The following is a 19,935-nucleotide window of genomic DNA, read 5'->3' as shown; positions in this document are numbered from 1 at the left end:
GGAAGGGAAAGGGACAGAGATAGAAACATCATTGATTGGCTGCCTCCTGCATGCCCTCTATTGGGGCCCGAGCCTGCAGCCCGGATATGTGCCCTTGACTGGAATCGAACCTGGGACCCTTTAGTCCACAGGCTCACACTCTATCTACTGAGCCAAACCAGCTAGGGCTAGTAATTCATTCTTAATGTGTTATCTTAGCTCAAGGTACTTCTCAAACACAGTTTCATTGTATTAATAAAAATTTCACTGGATTAAAACAATTTTAGGTGTTTAGAAGATTAAATATATATAATTTAAATTTCAACATATCAGATTTAATCTTATTTGTATTAAGTCTCAACCCCCTGCAAAATGTTACTATTACATAACAATAACATACCAAAAACTTTTAAACAGCAAAATCAGGAAAAAGGAACTTAATTCACTAGCTAAAATCCTTACAGAGTTAATTTGGGAATAAAATCCTTTTTTTTTTCTCTCACTGCATAACCATATTATCTTTATTCTCCTAGTCAATAGGCTCAGTCTGAAGGGATAAATCATTCTCTATATCTTATATGTTTAGCCTAATCAGGGAATTTAAAGCATATAAATGACTTCTTGTAGATTAGTTTTTATTGTAAACACTTCAGTGTTTTCTTCAAAGCTGCTCTTCCCCTTTTTCTGCCAAATGTTTAATTATACCACTAAAGTGAATTTTGGGGGAGCCCCTTCATTTTAAACTTATTTTTAACTGACATATTGGTGAAATATATTTAAGTTAAAAATTCTATTTTTTTTAGGGAACCTTGAAGGGGCTTTACCAACCTAGGTACAACTATTAATAGGTCAAAGAATTAATAGGTTGCTTGGTTGTAATGGAAGTTACTGGCTTCCCCTAAACACATTAAGTTGGCATGTTTGCCTAGCAACAGCCGCTCAAACCTTCTGTTGTGGAAGGTTCCCTAGTAGTGAAAAGAAGAGAGGAGGAGGAAAAGCAGGAGCAGATTAATGTTTTTCCTAGCAGGGGACTGAGGCCTGGCTGTTTGAGGTGGGAGATAGCCTTTAGGTTAGCACACGCTAGCCTAATCCCTCTGTGGTAGCTGGAAATTTGCTCTTTGTAGGACTGGGGCTACTAATTAGTAGGTTGAAGACAAGGTTACAGATTTAGTTCACTTCAAAGGCAGTCATTTCCAATCAATAGGAAAACATCAATGGGGCTTCTAAAAAGAAGCTGAAATCTGAGTAGCAGGAGGGTGGTAGCAATTAAAAAGAACTCTCCCCTGCTCAGAGTTTAGGAAGGTGTGTGATATACTATTTACAGAAAATATAAAAACACTATCTGTCATAGTAACTGGATTTTATCACGTTAAGGGCAGAAGCGTCTCTAAATATAGCACAGCACTTTCCTTGGTATTGGTGATGCAGGCAGTGAAGAAAGGATGGGAAAGCAACTTCTCTGTGCTCTTAGCCAAGATCTGGGGCAAACACACACACAAAACACAGAAACGGGGATGACAGTGCGGAGGACTATTAACTGGGTGCTTATTTGAGGACGATCTCGCTTCTCTATTCTAATAAAACCACTTATTTTGAAATTAGATCTGCATCGTATGAAAAGCATTCCATTTCTCTCACTTCTTAAAAGCTAGGATCTGGCTAATCTGAATGGCCTTGCAGGGGTCTCCCATTACCCCGAAGCAGCATGGCTCCTTCTCCATAAGGGAGAAGAAACTTTCAGCCATCTCGAGGTTGGCTCTCAGGTCCGGGAGCCATTCCAGGGGCCGAATCTTTTCCTGTCCCCGCTCTGTGCCCCTTGCCCCTCGCCCCCTCTTTCCCCAGAGAGCTCTTCCCTTCCCAGGGGTCTGGGGACACCTTCTGGGGCAGCAAGTGTGCAGGCCTTTGGGCCGCTTCGCCCTGTTGGGAGGCCGAACTCTTTGGGGACTCTTGCGAGGGGTGGCTGGGGCAAAGCTGTTGTGATAGAGAACCTGCGTAAAATGAAGTGAGAACAAATGCTTCTGGGGCGGGTGAGGCGAACCGTGGCAAAGCAACAAGAATGGAGGGACAAGGGCTGCGAAAGTCACGCGGGGAGAGGTAGTGCGGGACGGGAGGGCGACGTCGGGAATTTTCCAATTCACCTTCGCCGTCGGGCCACCTGCTGGCTGGGCGCGGAGGCGTCGGGGGCCGGGCCGGGCGGGGCCGGGCCGGGCGGACCCGGGACCAGTTCTTCCGCTCCGGCGCGGTGCGCTCGGGCTCCAGACGGTGCGCGTCGCCCGCCTCCCCGTCGGGCGTGGCGTCGGCGGACCGTGACTCAGAGCGACGCTCCCGCGCCCGCCCCGCCTCCGCTGGCCACGCCCTCCGCTAACCCCGCCCTCCCCCGGCCCCGCCCCGGAAGGTGGGGCCTCGCCCTGGTCCCCGCCCAGTCTCCGGGGCGGGCGCGGGAGCCCGAGGAAGAGGAAGGGGACGAAGACTAGAGCGACCGGGCGGAGGAGGAGGAGGAGGAGGAGGAGGAGGAGGAAGAGGAGGCCGACCAACAAGATGGCCCCTGCTGCCCGAGCGGCCTCCGCAGCAGCAGGTGGGGGGCCGCAGGCGGCACTGGCGGTGGCGGCGGCCGGGGCCCGGCGGCCTGGGACAGAGTCGGAGTCGACGGTGGCGGCCGCGGCGGCGGCGGCGGTGGCGGTGGCTGCCGCGGCGGTGGCGACGGCCGCGGGGACTCGGAGCTGAGAGGAGCTGCTGCTCGGACCAGCGCGGTGAGCGGCGGCGGCGGCCGGGGGAGCTAGCGGGGCGGCCGGGGCTCGGTCGGGAACAATGGGCAGCGGCGGCGAGGAAGGGGTTGTCCCCGTCCGTCCTCTGCTCCTGGGCCGCGTCCGCCCGCCCGCCCGGCCTCGGGCCCCGCCGGCGGCCGGGGACTAGTTCGTGGCCAGCGGCCTCTAGGCCTCGGCCAGCCGCCTGGAGAGCCTGCGGGGCGGGTAGGCCGTGGGAGGTGCGGACGCTGCTCGGGACCTGGGGAGGGCGAGCGAGGCTGCGGCTGGAGGGAGGGAGGGAGGGAGGGGGCCAGCCGGCTGCCCAGCTGCTCCGAGACTGCGAGGCCCGGCTGGGAGGGGACAGCGCCCGGGAAACGCTGCTGGACCCCCCTCCCCCCAGTCTGCGAGGTGGAGGAGGTGAAGGCGTCTGTAAACAGGCGCCGCCTCTGCCTCCCTGCTCCTCGGAGCTGCTCCCTTCCCCAGCCCAGGGGGGTTTACAGCGTCTCTTTCCCTAGAGATCGATCCAGATAGTCGTCTTTCTTCCTGGTGGCGAGAGAGGGAAATCGTAGATGCAGGTGTCTTTTTAAAAAAATGTAAGTGCAGCACCAAAAAGTGTGCACGGTGGACGGTGATGGTTAGCTGGCAGGATGGACAGGGATGGAGGTCTGCAGCCCGGTGCTCCTCTTTACGCATCTCCAGGGATCAGTTATCGCTAAACATCGGCGACGCCCACGTCCCGGTGCGAGTGGAACTGGGCGCTTTGGGAGCGCTCGGGATGTAACTCTTGACGTCCCAGGATAGTCCCTGACACTGGAAACAAAGCCGCTTGCCGGCGACGCGAAGACGAATTGTAATGTTTGAATAGAAAGAACTTTTCTTCGCACGAACCGAACCGTTGTGCATTATTAATGTGCCGCCTAAGAAGCAACAGCCACTGGCGTGAAATGGACCCGATGGAGCGAGCGCTCCTTCCTTCAGGAGGCAGAGTGGTTCGTCCGCGGGCTAGAACTTCTTGTGTCCTGTCTCATGTTCTAATTTTGTCTTTCAGTAACTCCTAAAATTATTCAAGACCAACCCTTTCCTCTGAGCTTGACATTTGGTTTCTAAAGCATATTTTATAAGATTCCAAAACGTTATTGTAATTTTTCAAAAACTGGAAACAACTGTTCTGTTTTGCTGTTTAAGCTCATCAAGAAACAGGTATTCGTTGTATTTGTCCCATGCTAGTGGTGTCTGAGACTTCCACAGGTAACTACTACTTCTCTTAAACTTAATTTTTAAAGGCACCTACCACATCCATTTCCAAGTGAGGGAGGCAAATGATTCAGGTCATTTCTATTACATTTTCTACCTAGGTGTGCAGACATTATTATATTAAAGTTGTTTGCAATGCATCTAAGAAGATTGCTTTCCACTCTTAAAGACTAAATTGTGTGGCTCATCTAGTTAGTATTTGTAAAAGGAAGATTGATCTGTGCAGCGAACATGCCAGTTAGTATCGTCCTAAGAAGTCTTGGGACCATAGCCCAAGAATCAGATTTGCATTTTTTTGGTAATATCTTTAGGGTAAATTGCTAATTAGAATTGTTGTCCATGTCTGTTATAATTCAAAGCATTTTCAGGTTACTGTATATGAAGTTTAATGAGCTGCCCTTACTAGTCAGTCCTTAGTTCTTGTCCAAGAGTTGACAGTAAATAGACTAGCAATTGGATAAACATGGAGGTTGAACTATCTTGTTTAGGATTCAAGTATAGTGGATGAATATGAATGACTTTCATTTTATGTGTAGCATAAGTAACTTGTGGATTTTTTTTTTTACTTTTTAAGTGATGGGGAAAGAACAACTTTCACATGGCTCTTGCTAATGTGAATTTCCTGAGAATAAGTTTTAGAAAGGATACTTTTAAGTGTTCAAATCCATGATTTTTTTTTATGCTGAATTTTGGTAGGTCACTACATGATACAAGGAAAGTATGTTTCAGTGATTCTTAAATTTTTCTGTGCTGCTAAACCTATATAACAATTTTAGTAACTTAAGAGCTTTGTACATTGTAAGTAGTTATTGTGCTTTGTTATGAAAAAAATCTCATCATGTTGTTGAAGGACTAATTTGCCTCATACCTAATGTCATTTTTCTGAAAACAAAGTTTTTAAGTGTTAAGGTATTGTGTTTGAAATTGGATGTTGATCCAACAATTAATTTCTGGGTTGAATCTCTGTTTAACATTGAAAAATGTCTTTAGAGAATTAAGTTTTTATTTATGTCAAAATTCTTTTATGATGTGATCCCTCAGCTGTCATATCTTCATTTTCAATGTTTATTCTGATTACTTCAATTCAGAATTTCTCAAGTAAGAGTTAAGAATTGTCTTCTAAAAAATTTTGGGACCAAATCTTAAGAATCAGATTTGTATTTTCTTGGTAATATTGAAAGTCAATATATGTTCGATTCATTTGAAAAGATTTGAAAACATGTTTGGGTTTGTGGGGGGTTTTTTGTATAGAAAATTACAGTTTTTCAAAGCATATTTGTTGAATGGATAAAAACATTCTCATTTAGTTCTCCTACTTAGGCTGTAATATTCTCATTTTACATATGAAGAATCTAAGGCTAGGAGAAGCTAAGTAACTAGCAAAAAGGCCGCATAATTAATAGTTAAAAAGTTACTCAAACCCAGGTCCTGTGACACAAATTAGAGGCTTTACTGTTGCTACCATATATCTCAAGGTTAAACTTTGAAGAATCTTGTTTTGACCACTAACTATGTCTTGTACTACTGTATTTGCCTTTAGCCCAGATATCCTTTCTATTATCATTATCTGTATCCTGCCAGGTATTTACTTATAAGTTTGAGAAAGTATATATTCATGTGAATTACAAAAGGCACATTTATATTTGCTTTTAACAGGTCTAAATGATTTAAATATAGAAACTCATACCATTTACATAGAACAGATCTGTGGAATTGCTATAATTGTGTCATGGCTTTAATTTGTTATATAAGCAATAACTAAGGTGTGCCTTTGAAATAGTTTATGAAAATTCAAAAATAACTTTAGTAACATTCAATGTTGTTTAATGTTGGGTCAGCCAACATTTGAAATTCTTCTTCATTTTTTAAAAGCCATAGACCATTTCGAATTCTGCAGCATTTATTTTTTAAATCTCTAAATCTTAGGGCTTGAAATGGAGTTTGATGGGGTCTAATCAGTCTACACTTGATTATATCTTGCAAGTGGTTGGCATCCAACAAAGAGAAGAATAAACTGATAAATGATCCTTGTTTGGTGGACACCTCGGAGCAAGCTGTTCCTTGGCAGGGTATACTGACCTGGTTTCGCTTTGGCCCTGTCAGTGCTCAGGAGTTCAGGTATTTTTTTGGGTTGGATTCCAATGGATTTAAATTCTCAGACTGGCCTGCATCAAAATAGTCACAGATTTCGAAATCAGCCTGTTATGCAGGGTCCTCTTTAAGATCTTCTCTTTTGTTTAATCCTGGAGTCTAGTCTGGATTTGGACTAGCCTTAGAAGTTATAACATAAGATTAATTTGTCAGGTGCAAAGGGATTTTTCTCCAAAGTTTCTTACATTTTCTATACATTTTCAAGTGTGAAGTTTACTAATCTGAAGTAATATTGCCCTGCATTTACATAGGACAGGTAGCTTTAGCAGGTCTAAATGCTTAGTTAGCTCTAGCATCTTTATTTATATCCATATTGGTCATGCTTATGCCTGTTTGCTTTTCATATAATATTAGAGATTTCTGATAAGTGCACATGTTTTCCTGATTGGTTGAAGTTCAGGAAAGGAATTATAGTAAAAATTTTGAGTTCACCTTGCATGTACAGTTAAGCTGACAGAAATTGCATTCTGTCATAGAGGAATAAATATTCTAAGATTAATGTATATCTTTCTTTGAGATTATTTACAAATATATGTCAGCAATTTTCTTTTGACATTTGTCAAGCATTTTAGTCCTGATGTCACCCCACTCCTCACTGTTTCTGAAAAAATATGGTAATAATTTAACTTGTAATGCATTTTAGCTAAAAATCTCCAAGATCTAAATAGCATTTGACCATGGTAGCAGTGTTTTAAAGAGAATTCTAAAGGGTTCAATTTTATATATCTTAACATAAATGTTCTATTGAGGTTTAATTCACACAACATAAAATTAACCATTTAAAGTAAGCAGTACAGCCCTGCCGGTGTGTCTCAGAGGATTGAGTGTTTACCCCATGCACCCAGAGGCCGCAGGTTCAAGTCTAGGTCAGGGCACATGCCCAGGTTGCAGGCTCTATCCCAGTGATGGCGAACCTATGACACGTGTGTCAGAGGTGACATGCGAACTCATTTTTTTGGTTGATTTTTCTTTGTTAAATGGCATTTAAATATATAAAATAAATATCAAAAATATAAGTCTTTGTTTTACTATGGTTGCAAATATCAAAAAATTTCTATATGTGACACGGCACCAGAGTTAAGTTAGGGTTTTTCAAAATGCTGGCAGGCCGAGCTCAAAAGGTTCGCCATCACTGCTCTATCCCCAGTAGGAAGCCTTCAGGAAGGAGGCAGTGGATTAGTGTTTCTCTCTCATCAATGTTTCTATCTCTCGCTTCCTCTCTCTGAAATCAACTAAAAAATTAAAGTAAACAGTACAGTGGCAGTACATTCACAATGTTTTGCAACTACCACCTCTAATTCCATAACATTTTTATCACCCCAAAAGGAAATGCTATACTTGTTAAGTGATTATTCTCAATCCCCTTTCTCCCTAGTCTCTGGCTACCACCATTCTATTTTCTGTCTCTTTGGATTTAAAAGAACATTATTTTGAGCCAGAATTGAGGGAGAGTACTATATATCATTGAAATTGCAGAAAAAATTTTAGAATATGATTGTTAAAAATCAAAACCCACTCATTCTTTTCATGCTTTTCCAAGTACAGTAGTAGGCTGTTGCCAGGTACTTTTTATGGAAGAAAAGTTGGAAGTCACAGCAATTGGCACTTTTAGTTTTGATCATGCTGAAGGAGTTATACTCAAACTCTCAGACTCGTTTGTATTTCTTCATTAGGTTGTGAGACTTAACTAAATTTCGATGTTACATTACACATGTGAGCGATTTATTGTCTGTTATCTGCAAATTGTTTGCCTTTTGGTTTTCTTAATGTATACAACAACTTTGAATATTAACAGACTTATTTGAGATTATATTGGGAAATCATTGTTAGATTGATAATCTTTGATCCTATCCTTATAAATCTAACTTTGTGACTATTTTATTCAGCCATGTTTTGGGATATTTAGATTTGCCTGAACTCTGCTTTTATCCTTTGTTGAATAAATCTTAGAAACCTTTATATGTGACTCATTCCAGAAACATAGACATTGTTACAGACGCGATTGATTTTTTAGCTTTTTCGGATTGTTTTAGTTGGTTGATTGAGGGAGAAAACAACTAGGTTTTTTTTATTTTTAGAATAACGTAATAAATTTGGACTTCTGTAAATTTAACATTGCTACTAAGTTCCAAGTTTCAGTTTTGGGCTTTGAAAATATTCTTTTATCCTTATCTTAAATTCAGAATGGTACTTCCCAAGTTTATTGAAATCTTAAAATGTATGGTGAGAGGTGAAATACAGATTTCATGTTATTAGTAAAGATTTATAATAGGTTACAAGAGGTCTAAGTGGAAAAGAAGAATTTAGCCTGACCAGGGTGGTTCCAGTGGTTGAATGTCGACCTATGAACCAGGAGGTCACAGTTTGATTCCTGGTCAGGGCACATGCCCAGGTTGTGGGCTTGCCTCCCCAGTAGGGGGCTGATCAATGATTCTCGCTCATTGATGTTTCTGTCTATCTCTATCTCTCCCTCTTCCTCTCCCTTCCTCTCTGAAATTAATAAAAATATTTTTTTAAAAAAGGAAAGAATTTAAATTTTGATACTAACCTTCCCCCTTTTAGGGAAAAGTTATGTAATTAATAAAGTTAGTTCTAAGAACAACTTAAGAAGTGATTTAAAAGAATTATATAAGACTATTTAGGACTCAATGCGGTAAAATTTCTGCATTTTTTAAATAGTGATTTTTTTGGGGAAAATATCAATTCTTTATAAATAATTTGTGTTTTTACATATAACTCATTAATTTTTATAGTAACATTTATTGGAAAGCTAGTGTACTATATGTAATAAAAATAACATCTTTTTAAAAATTTATTTTTTTCGAAAGTATTTCAGATGTTCCCTCCACCCCCCCAAAAAAATAACATCTTTAAGTGGGTGATGTTTAAAGGTCTGTGCTTGAAAATGTGATTTAGTGGAAGATTTGTGAATGAAACCGGATTGTTATATTTTTAACTTTATTATAGAACAGTATTTTATCTATCCAGGTTCCAGTTTAAAATAAGTTGATAACAGACCTTTAACTGTCACAAAATTAATTAACTAAATCATCTGATTAAAGTACTGGCTTAGAAAATCTCTTGCTTTGTAGCTAATTCTAAGAAGTTTGATTGTCTCTTTTCTAATCCCATAGCAGATTAAAAGATGCAAGGAGGGTGACGGGAAAAAACCAGGTTAGCTTGGGGCCATTTGATATAGGCATAGTACCTCATTAGACTCTGATGAGTACTATGCCTATAGTGTATGGTTAATTATTGTGTTGTGCTATATAACTTATTCAAAAGTTTTAGAGAAGAATAAGAAAAAGATGACTCCAGATTTTTAAGAGTTCCTGATAATAAATTTATTGTGGGAAAATGTTTGTAATTTTGGGAATCATAAAAATATGTACAGAGTATATTAGAACATAGACTTTGGAGTCATATGTAGCTAGGTTTTCATCTTTTATCATTTAAGCACTATGATTCATCATTTCTAAAAACAGAAAGGGTAATACCTTCCCTTAAAGATTGTTTTGAAATTTAAATGAGATAACATATGTCTTTAGTATACTACCTGACATCTAGTACCCAGTCAATAAATGTTATTTTCCTCCTTAAATCTGTTTGACAAAAAATCATTTTAGGAAGATATCTAGAATATTTGAAAAAAGTTCTGATGTAAAATGTTAATATTAAAGCTACACATAAACTTTGTACAGTTTAGCATTAACTGTGTGTGTATTTTATCAAAAATAAAATACTATTCTGGTTTTCTTCCCACACCAGTCTTATTAATATAGACCTGTGCTATTCAATATCAGCCACTGTCTACATGTGGCTACTTATTTTAAAAAATTTTTATAGATTTTATTTTTTAAAAATAGTTTTAGATTTATAGAAAAAATGCACTGAAAGTATACGTTTCCATATACAGCCAGCTTCCCCAGTTACCTTTGTTAATGTCTCACATTAGTGTGGTGCATTTATTGTAATTGGTGAACTAGTATTGGTAAATTATTTCTAACTAAAGTCCATAGTTTACATTAGGATTCACTCTTTGTGTTGTATAGTTCTATGGGCAAGATTGTTTTCTTTCACTTAACAATGTATATTTAAGCTTCTTCCATGTCTTCATGACTTGATAGTGCATTTCTTTTTACTGCTAAACAATACTCCATTGTATGGATACATTTAAGTTTTAATTAATTAAAGTCAAATAAAATTTAAAATTTAGTTACTTACTTGAAGTAATCACATTATAAGACTCAATGGCCACATGTGGCTTTTGGCTTTTATATTGGAAACATAGAACATTTTCATCATCTCAGAAGTTCTGTTGAAGAGTGCTGATGTAAACTATTCCCCAAAGGTTCAGTCCTTCATTTATAGTCACTCTCACAGAGAATTTACCTATTTACATGGCCTCAATTTGTCCTCAAGCCTACAATTTTCTATGCTTTGTCACTTGCACTGCTGGCAACCCTAACCTTGAAATAATTTAAAACCCTTTACTCTCCCAAAGCCCCAGACTTTCTAAATGTTGCCCATTTGTAGTGTGGCTTCCTCATTTTCCTATCAGGGCATCATCTTTTACTCCACTCTTCATTGTTCCCAACCTGGAGTCATCCTCTTTTTTTCTTATTTTGCTCTAAAACTTTTGAATATTTATCAAATGTATATAGATCTCAGAGCTAGTAGATGGCATAACTGAGATTAGAATTTAGATTTTCCTATTCTAGTTCTCTCTTAAGATCCCCATTAGTTGGGGTTGCTTTTACAATCTCTGTTGAAGTTAGGATCACTTTGAAAGCGGTTATTGAGGACTATGTCATTAAATACTGAGTAATTTAACATATACTACTTACAAATCAAAAGTACAGAGGCTATTGCTATAGTTTTAATAGTGATGTATTGTTCTTTAAACAATTAGAATCTTAAATGAAGGCCCTAGCTGGTTTGGCTCAGTGGATAGAGCATCAGCCTGGGGACTGAAAGGTCCCGGGTTCAATTCCAGCCAGGGGCACACGGGTTGTGGGCTCGATCCCCAGTAGGGGATCAATCAATTGGTTGCAGGAGGCAGCCAACCAATGATTCTCTCTCATCATTGATATTTCTCTCTTTCTCTCTCCCCCTTCCTTTCTGAAATCAATAAAAAAATGTTTTTTTTAAAAAAGAATTAAATGAAGAAATTTATCCTACTTAGTGGATTTTTTCTTTAATTTATGATGGAACTTTTTTCCCTCCAAGTGTGACCCATTTTAGATAACAAAAATTAATTTCCAGTACTAATACAAATTGGCTGGTAAGGATAAATAGAATTTAACTGAACATTATTGGTATCCGAAATTCTCTGTTGGTGCTAGTTTTACATTTGGATTCTATTCAAACTACATTTTGATCTGTAGAATCCAGATGGGTTGCCACATGAACTTGTATTTCCCTAAACCCATCATGTTAAAGTTTCCAGAGTTTGAAAAATGGAGACCCTCATATTAGTCTGTGTTTTCAGGCGGGTTGTACCTCTACTTTTGCTCAAAGTAGTCATGCTGTGTATGATCTGGATTTGACCTTCTCTGCATACTGGTTATGCTTGCTCAAAAGTCCATTTTCGTGGAGACATTCTGTTAAGAGTGGTAGTCTTCCATATTTAAGTACTATACTTAAAAAAACACACCCTGGATTTTAATCTTCATTTTGAAATACTTCCCCTATAGTTACTGCTTTTAAAACCCATATTTTATATGTCAACTTTTACATTACTCCATTGTAGCAGTTTTTGAACTGTTTTGATTAAAACTGTCACTCTTTGCTTGAGTCTAGCCTCTTTAAATTTATTAAAAACTTTTAAAAAGTAAATGTAAGACTCCCCATTTATTTAGCAAAAATTGAATTATGGGTTCTTTGGATTGACTCATTTGCTCTGAGTCAATTTTTTCAGAAATGTCATTTTATTATGTAGAACTGCAGTGGATGAGAACCAGCTCATAAGGTTACAAAAGACCCTCGAATTTATTTTCTTTCTACCACTGTTTTTTTTTTTTAAGTTGACTTTTTGAAATAAAATTCTTAGAATAGAAAATATTCTGTTTAAATCTATTTAAGTGAGTAATTTAAACTATCACAGCGCAAACAAGGTAATATTCTTATGAAAGCATCATTGAATATTGAAGTGGCAGCACCTATTCCCCTAATGGTTGCCATTAATTAATTCATTATACTCAGATGTTAAGGTAAAACTTTAAGAATCTTCTTAGGTACATAACAAAATGGTGAGGCAGAGAGGAAAGATGGGGGTAGCAAATCTATCTCTATATTTGAGGGAGATTTCAGATTCAGTTGTTGATTTCTAATTTTGTTGTTGTTTGTAAAGACTATTTTTTAAAGCAATTTTAGGTTCACAGCAAAATTGAAAAGAAGGTACTGAGATTTCCTGTATACAGTACTCCTTGTCTGTACACATGTGTAGCTTTTCCCCCATTGTCAACGTCCACCACCAGATTGGTACATTTTGTTACAATTGATGAACCTATATTGACAAAGTTCATGGTTTACATTTGGGTTCTCTCTTGGTGTTGTACATTCTATGGGTCTGAACAAATATGTAATGGCATGTATCTATCGTGATAATATAAATCACATGGAATATTTTTATTACCCTAAAAGTCCTTTGTCCTTTGCCTATTCATCCCTCCTCCACCCCAACTTCTAGCAACCACTGATCTTTGTATTGTTTCCATAGTTAGCCTTTTCCAGAATATCCTGTAGTTGGGATTGTGAAACAAAAACTTTCATGTGAACGCTTTTCTAAAACAAAGGGTTTATTCTGCCTCATGCTAGCCGGGATGCTGGTAATAATGTCTGTTGGTATGTGCACTTTGTGATAATTCATTGAACTGAACCTTCTTGATCTGTGTATCTTTTTGTATGTATGCCATACTTCAATACATTATATGTAAAATTAGGAGTCATTTTCTATTTCAGTCCCCTGAGTATTTCTCAGTGTGTTCTAGTAAAATATTCCTGTAGTTCTCTTCAAAAGAAATAGTTGCCATAATCTGTTTTTTGTTTGTTTATTTTTTAAATAAACTAGTAGGGTTAAACAGTTCTTGGGTTCCTGTCCTGGCCTAGCATATGGCCTGTTTTGGAGAGTGTTCTATGTACGCTTGAAAAAAAAATTGCTGTTGTTGGATGTAGTATTCTATGGATGTCTTTTAGGTCCAGTTTCGTTATAGTGGTATTCGAGTCTTGTATGTATATCCTTGTTGAGCTGTGCGTGCTATTCTGGATGCTAAGGCCTTAAAGTTTTCCATTAGCCTAATTGACGTTGTCTTGGAGAAAACAAATACTCCAGTTTGATAGGTTTGCTAATGTATATTGGCTGACTTTTTCTATATTACAACTATAGAGCAAAAAGCAAGCGAGGGGAAATCCCCAAGATATTCTCTGATTTTAAGGAATTTATAATCTAGTTATATAGCCTAGCTTTGATTGATGGGGATACTGTTGACAGGGACACCAATTAAAAAACTGTCACAGTTACCCAGGTAAGAGATGTTGATAACCTAAACTAAGGTGTTGGGAATGGATGGGAGGATTTCAAGAAACATTGAAGAAATAAAATGAATAGGACATGGTGATTGGTTATTTGAGGAGGCAGATTTGAGGAAAAGGAAGTAGTCAAGGATGATTCCCCAATGCTTCTGTCAGCAGCTAAGTCACTCATTGACTTAGAGAACAAAAGGTTTCATTAGGTTGAAATGGTTTGAGGCCTAGTTAAACATGAATGACTAGTAGCCAACTGGTTATATGGCCGTGGCACTCAGAAGAGAGGTCTGAACTTGAGATATAGATTTGGAAGTCATCAGCATCTAGTTGATAGTTGAAAGCTGAAAAATAGATGATATCACTCAAGGAAATTTTGTAGAGAAGAGAAGTGAGGAAGGAATTCTGAGGGAACCACACATATTCCAAGGCTGGGCAGAGAAGGAGAAGCCCTCAAGTGCAGCACACAAAGAGTGGCCTGCAGTACTTGGACAGTGTGCCATTATAGAAGCCAAAGTGGGGTAGCATTTGCTGTAATAAACTCGTCAACATTAATTTTTTTTTAAATCCTCACCCGAGGATATTTTTCCATTGATTTTTAGAGAGAGTGGAAGAGAGAGGGAAAGACAGAAATATTGATGTGAGAGAAACACATCGATTGGTTACCTCCTGCATGAGCCTGGACCAGGGAGGAGCCTGCAACCAAGGTATGCGTCAGTGCCCTAGCCCTTGACCGGAATTGAACACTGGGACCCTTTGGTCCGAAGGCCGATGCTCTATCCACTGAGCCAAACCGGCTAGGGCAACTGGTCAACATTATTAATGCTGTATAGAAAGAAGAAAGTTAAGGACTGAAATGTGACTATTGAACATAAGAAGGTTTTTGATATGCCAGTTAAAGTCATTTCAAAATAGTGGTTGGGAAAAAAAGTGTAGCTTGAAAACTGAGAGGTAAGGGGGTTAGAGAATAGAGTCTAGAAGAAGGCAGGGACAGGGATTGAATGATTAAAAAAAAAATTTAAATAAGACAGGTGGGAGATAGAAATGTGTTTTTTAGCTTTTCTAAACAAGGATTTAAGTGTGCTGGTGGGGAAAGAAGTAGTAAAGTGGGATAAGTTAAAGAAATAATACTAGTGCTACTCCTTAAAATGTCTCATTCTCACTGGATTTCTCAGTCTATAGATTAGTATTTAACAGTCTGAAATATAAATTCATGAGGCACAGTTAGATTTTCTTTTCATTGTGAGTTTTTCCCCCTACAGTCATGATTATTGACTACTTGCCAATCAGATTTGTCATTGTGTCTCAAAATAACTTCTGGGTACACAGGGAGCAAACTTCCTCTACAAAAAGGAGCCATTATTGTAGCAGGAGGACGATTTCAAGATGCGATCTGAAAAACTAAAGTCTCATTAAAATATTTGGCCTACTTTTCAAAATTTATTCATGAATCTTTTGTATGGGACTGAGTTATCTTTATGATTTAGCAAACAACCTTAATTAAGGAGACATCATTTTTTACAAAGGAAACAGCCAATTTCAAAAGTTTGCATTTAATTTGAAAGCAGTTAACAGATGACAGATGAACTAAAATGCCTGGTGTATTCCAAAATTGTCTTGATTTTATTAGTTCTCGTTATGTCCTTGATGTTTGGATTACCACTAAATGATGATGATATACTTATGTACTTGATAGTATAGTATATGTACCACTTCGCAGAGTATTAATGCAAAGACTGAAAGAAGAAAATAATTATTTGCTGTTTTGCTATAATGGGTACGGTTTTTCTGCTTAAAGGATCTTAAAGATGATGCTTTAGAGTCTGGCCTTGTCCTTCTATCACCTCTTAATCACTGCTGATTTCCTCTTCAGCATAGCACATTTACACACAACGTGTAACTTTGTTACATAGAATAGAAACCTCGAGCTTCAGACTGCGGACACAAAGTGGGACACAAAGTGAGACACAGTCATTCACGGCTTAGAGTACTGTTTTCAGCTTCAGATCAGCCAGCTTCCCCAGGAATGGGTTTATCTTTTTTACTGTTTCTTCTAAGTTTGTCATTAAGTTGGAGGTAGAAATGTTTCTTTTTGTCCCTCTGCACACTGGGTAAGTAAGCGACCTAATTGAACCCTTTGTAGCTTTCTTAACCCTTCTTTATCAAGTTCTATTTTTCAGGCCTTTCCCCCTCTAAATCAAAAGCCCTTCTCATCATACTTGTCCCAAGTATTTCTCCATTAGTACTAACATTAGCATATGAAATTATTTATATCTAGGATGTTGTGCAATCGGGTCTTTCATCACAGGGTATTATTGCTGGAGAAACCTTGCTCTTTCTCAAACATCTCCGACTATTTTATCTGTAAATTTATATTCTTCTGAGAATTATAACACTGAATAGTTACAATGAGCCTTCACTTATTTTTCTTCTTTTTGTTTTTATTTCCTGCTTTTAGCTTTATTTTTCAAGGTAGTTAAAACTTTTTTCTGGTGTTGCCCTGCATGTTGGTTGCTATGGAAATGTTCCAGAGAAATGGTAGGTTAAGGCAAGGCCAAGAATAATGAGATAAACTCATCTCATAGGGTAGGGTGGGAATAGATCAAGATTGCCTTCTTACAGACAGTAGGTTTTGTTTGATATAATATCTTTCTCAGAGCAACTTATGCTTCAGTTCATATAAGAGCTGAGTTTTAGTCTCAGTTCCACAGTTTATAGCTTCGGGCAAGTTATTTAATGCTGCAGCAGCTCAGCAGTTTTCTATAAAATGGGCCTAGTAATGCCTCGGAGGAGTGACTGGCCCAGAGTAGATACTTGATGAATTTTAATTTCTATGTTTTGCCTTCTAAATCAGAAGCAGATAAGATGAACCTGTGATAGAGAAGATGGTAATATGCTTTAAAACATTTAAAATGTCAGTTTATAATATGTGAATGGAATCCTCAAAGCAATATGACTAATAGTGGTATCGCTATGCTCATATAACAAATCTGAAATGTCTTTATATTTTTAAGTTATTACATTTGAAACTGACCTTTTATAAAAAGCCTTCAATGACTATTTTAGCACCTTTATTGAAGTATAATTTGCATACTATAAAATTAACTTACTTTAAGTGCACGGTTCAATGATTTTTAGTAAATTTACAGAATTGTGCAACCATCATCATATTTCAATTTTAGAACATTTCCATCACCCCTAAAAGTTCCCTCACTTTAGTGACTATTAACTTTCATCTGTAAGGTGGCACAAATTATGGGATTTAAAAGTACCAGTTTGGGAGTTAGTTCTGTCTGAGTTTGAATCCCAATCCTGCCACTTACTAGCCTTGAGTTTTTGAGTACTTCTATGTACTTTGATTTCTTTTCTTTTTCTTTTTAATCCTTACCTGAAGGTATGCTTATTACTTTTAGAGAGGGGAAGAGAGTGAAAGGAAAAAAACATCACTTTGACAGAGAACATCAATTGGTTGCCTTCCATATGTGCCCTGACTGGAGACTGAACCCTCAAATTAGGTATGCACCCTGACCAGGAATTGAATCCACAACCTTTCAGTGTACAGAACGACACTCCAACCAACTGAGCCACACTGACCAGGCTGTACTTCGGTTTCTTTATCTTTAAAATGGAGATAATGACATTATATCATTGTTGTGAGCATTCAGTTAATAAGGTACTGTGTATAGAATACTGAAAATGCTAAAATACCTAACAGATATTATATTGTGATTTAGATTTATGGTAGATCCTAGATAATAAAAGCATAGTATGCAAATTGTCCCCTCAACTGGGAGTTGTCGGGGAGTTCCACCAGGGGGCAGGGCCGGCAGGGGGAAGGGAGGGAGGCCCTGACTAGCATCTGCTAGGGACCCTACCAGTGCACTAACTTCAGGCACTGGGCCTTTTTAAATAATAGAAGCATCTGAAAATACCTAAAATAATGCCTGACACACAGATTTTTTTCAGAAAACCAAGCTCTGTTATATCATGTTTTCTTAAGTTTATAGTAGCTCTTTAGCAGTTACTTTAACCACAGTTAAACCTTTGAGGCTCACAACATATAGTTATTTGTTATTTTGCAGAGGCATGGATTTGAATTGAGTGGTACACAGCAGCTATAATAGTTGGAGTTGGATATCTGGAGACTACTTACTGAGCTGGTAGAACGAGTCATTGGTCTTATTGTTTATTGTTCATTGAAATACTTTTCTTACTAGAAGATCTTATTTCTTTGTAAAACAAAAAGCTCTGAGAAAAATTATAATATTAATTATTCATTTTATTAATATAAATATTGAGATTTATTTATTATTTTTTTAAAAATATGTTTATTGCCCAGCCAGCATGGCTCAATGGTTGAGCATAGACCTATGAACCAGGAGGTCACAGTTCGATTCCCAGTCAGGGCATATGCCCAGGTTGCAGGCTAGATCCCCAGTGGGAGGCGTGCAAGAGACAGCCAGTCGATGTTTCTCTCTCATCATTGATGTTTCTATCTCTCCCTCTCCCTTCCTCTTTCTCTAAAAAGTCAATAAAATAAAACATTTTTTAAAAATACAATATCTAAAATCCTTAAAAATAAATCTTAAAAATAAACCTTAAAAAAACAGTACAATCTCTTTTTATCTCATTACCCATACCGAATTTGATGATAAAATAGTTTAAGGTAGTTTTTATTTTAGGCCAATTCTCTCTTTATTGAGGGGTTAACATACAACAGGAATGTACATGTTGTAAGTGTAGAGCTTGATAAAACTTCACAGCTGAACAGATTCATGTAACTGGAGTACAGATTAAAAAACAGAATATTATTGACCACCTTAAAAAGGCTAATTTTTAAATATAAAACAATCACAGATTTAGATAAACTTGAGAGACTTAGGTCTTGGATCTTTAATGTTATTACTAACTTCGTGTGTCACCTTAGGCAAGTTATTCTGTCTTTCTGGGGTCTGTACCTCATCTTTCAATTGAGGGTCTGAGATTGGATGTTTTATTATGGCTCTAATTCTATAAAAGGGCAATAAGAGGGTATGGTGATATAAATGCACTATAAAAGGTTGGAGGTAGTAGGCTGAGAAGACAGTGTAATTTAAAAAGGGAGATTGATTTTTTTTTCTTTTTCTTTGTTTTCCAGGTTATATTTCACACTATGTGCTGACTGTATCTACAGAAACTATTAAAAAAAGATAAACTTTTTTCAAAGATTTTGATTCCAGTGGAATCTTTGCTTTAGATAGTGTGTGTGTGTGTGTGTGTGTGTGTGTGTGTGTGTTAGTGAATTGTAACTCCAGAAGCAATGCCTGTACAAGCTCCACAGTGGACGGATTTCCTTTCCTGCCCGATTTGCACTCAGACTTTCGACGAAACAATTCGAAAGCCCATCAGTTTGGGTTGTGGCCATACTGTCTGCAAGATGTGCCTGAATAAACTCCACCGGAAGGCTTGCCCATTTGACCAGACCACTATCAATACTGACATTGAGCTCCTTCCCGTGAACTCAGCGTTGCTTCAGCTAGTGGGTGCTCAGGTATGATGGGTGACCTACTATACTTTTTAATTTCTGTGTGTGTTTTCCTCCTGAGGCAAATTTGTTGAATTAAAACTGGATAATATTGCCCTCTATTTAAATAGATAAAATTCTGTTCAGTACTGTGCAAATCCTTTATTTCATTCTCTTAGGAGACTTACAGTGGTAGTCCAGTGTTTCTCAGTTATAATACGGTAACAATATTTTAATCTGGTGTCCGACTTTCTCAACAAATTTAGCAATTCCGATTACTAGAGAAACCTACGAAGTCACAAGGACCTCTTATTATTGAGGAAAATATTATTCACAAAACCATTGCATTTTACTTAATAAGAAAAGTGAAGCTGCTTAAGACAATTTTACTTAGTAGATATTAATCAAAATGAAAGAAGAAGAAGGTGACAAGAAACTGTAGCCCACAGCCTTTGGGAACCATTTATCTAGGGTAGGAGCAAATATCCCTAGATAACCATAAAGTTTAGTGTGGTAATTCTGAAAGTAATACTTTGAAAGTTTTCTGTCAGTATTTTTTAATTCAAGATCAGTGGTATCTTCAGAAGGCTTCACAAAGTCATGGGAGGCAGGGTTTTGAAAGCCAGATATGATTCACTTAAATAACCCCTCACCAGATTAATTTGCATAGTGTCCAAAGTACCATCTGTTTACTGTAAATCGTTATCAGAATAAATATACTGAAATTTTGGATCTAACCCCACTCAGATATCCTAAAGGCTGCAGAAAGTAGAGAAGGTT

At 38.2% G+C, this 19,935-nt stretch overlaps 1 protein-coding gene across 6 annotated transcripts in view; it reads left to right on the top strand.

The window, feature by feature from the left end:
• Positions 1-2,485: 2,485 nt before the first annotated feature.
• The window catches only part of RC3H1 (ring finger and CCCH-type domains 1), a 63,091-nt gene continuing 45,641 nt past the window's right edge, over positions 2,486-19,935 (top strand). For 5 of the 6 annotated variants that reach the window (XR_011468716.1, XM_070396865.1, XM_070396867.1 and 2 more), the window contains exons 1-2: positions 2,486-2,729; positions 18,790-19,182. Coding sequence is in view for 5 of the 6 variants with exons in the window: in XM_070396865.1 (XP_070252966.1) it covers positions 18,952-19,182 (231 nt within the window). In the remaining variant the exon portion in view is untranslated. Of the gene's footprint in view, positions 2,730-5,879; positions 6,096-18,789; positions 19,183-19,935 lie in introns of those variants that run through there. The other variant, XM_070396864.1, reaches the window with a different exon arrangement.

Source organism: Myotis yumanensis, unplaced genomic scaffold (genome assembly GCF_028538775.1).
Source record: "Myotis yumanensis isolate MYYU_CA2020_CCGP unplaced genomic scaffold, mMyoYum1.0.hap1 SCAF_17, whole genome shotgun sequence".
NCBI lineage: Eukaryota > Metazoa > Chordata > Mammalia > Chiroptera > Vespertilionidae > Myotis > Myotis yumanensis.
This window is presented reverse-complemented; position numbering and strand designations above follow the sequence as displayed.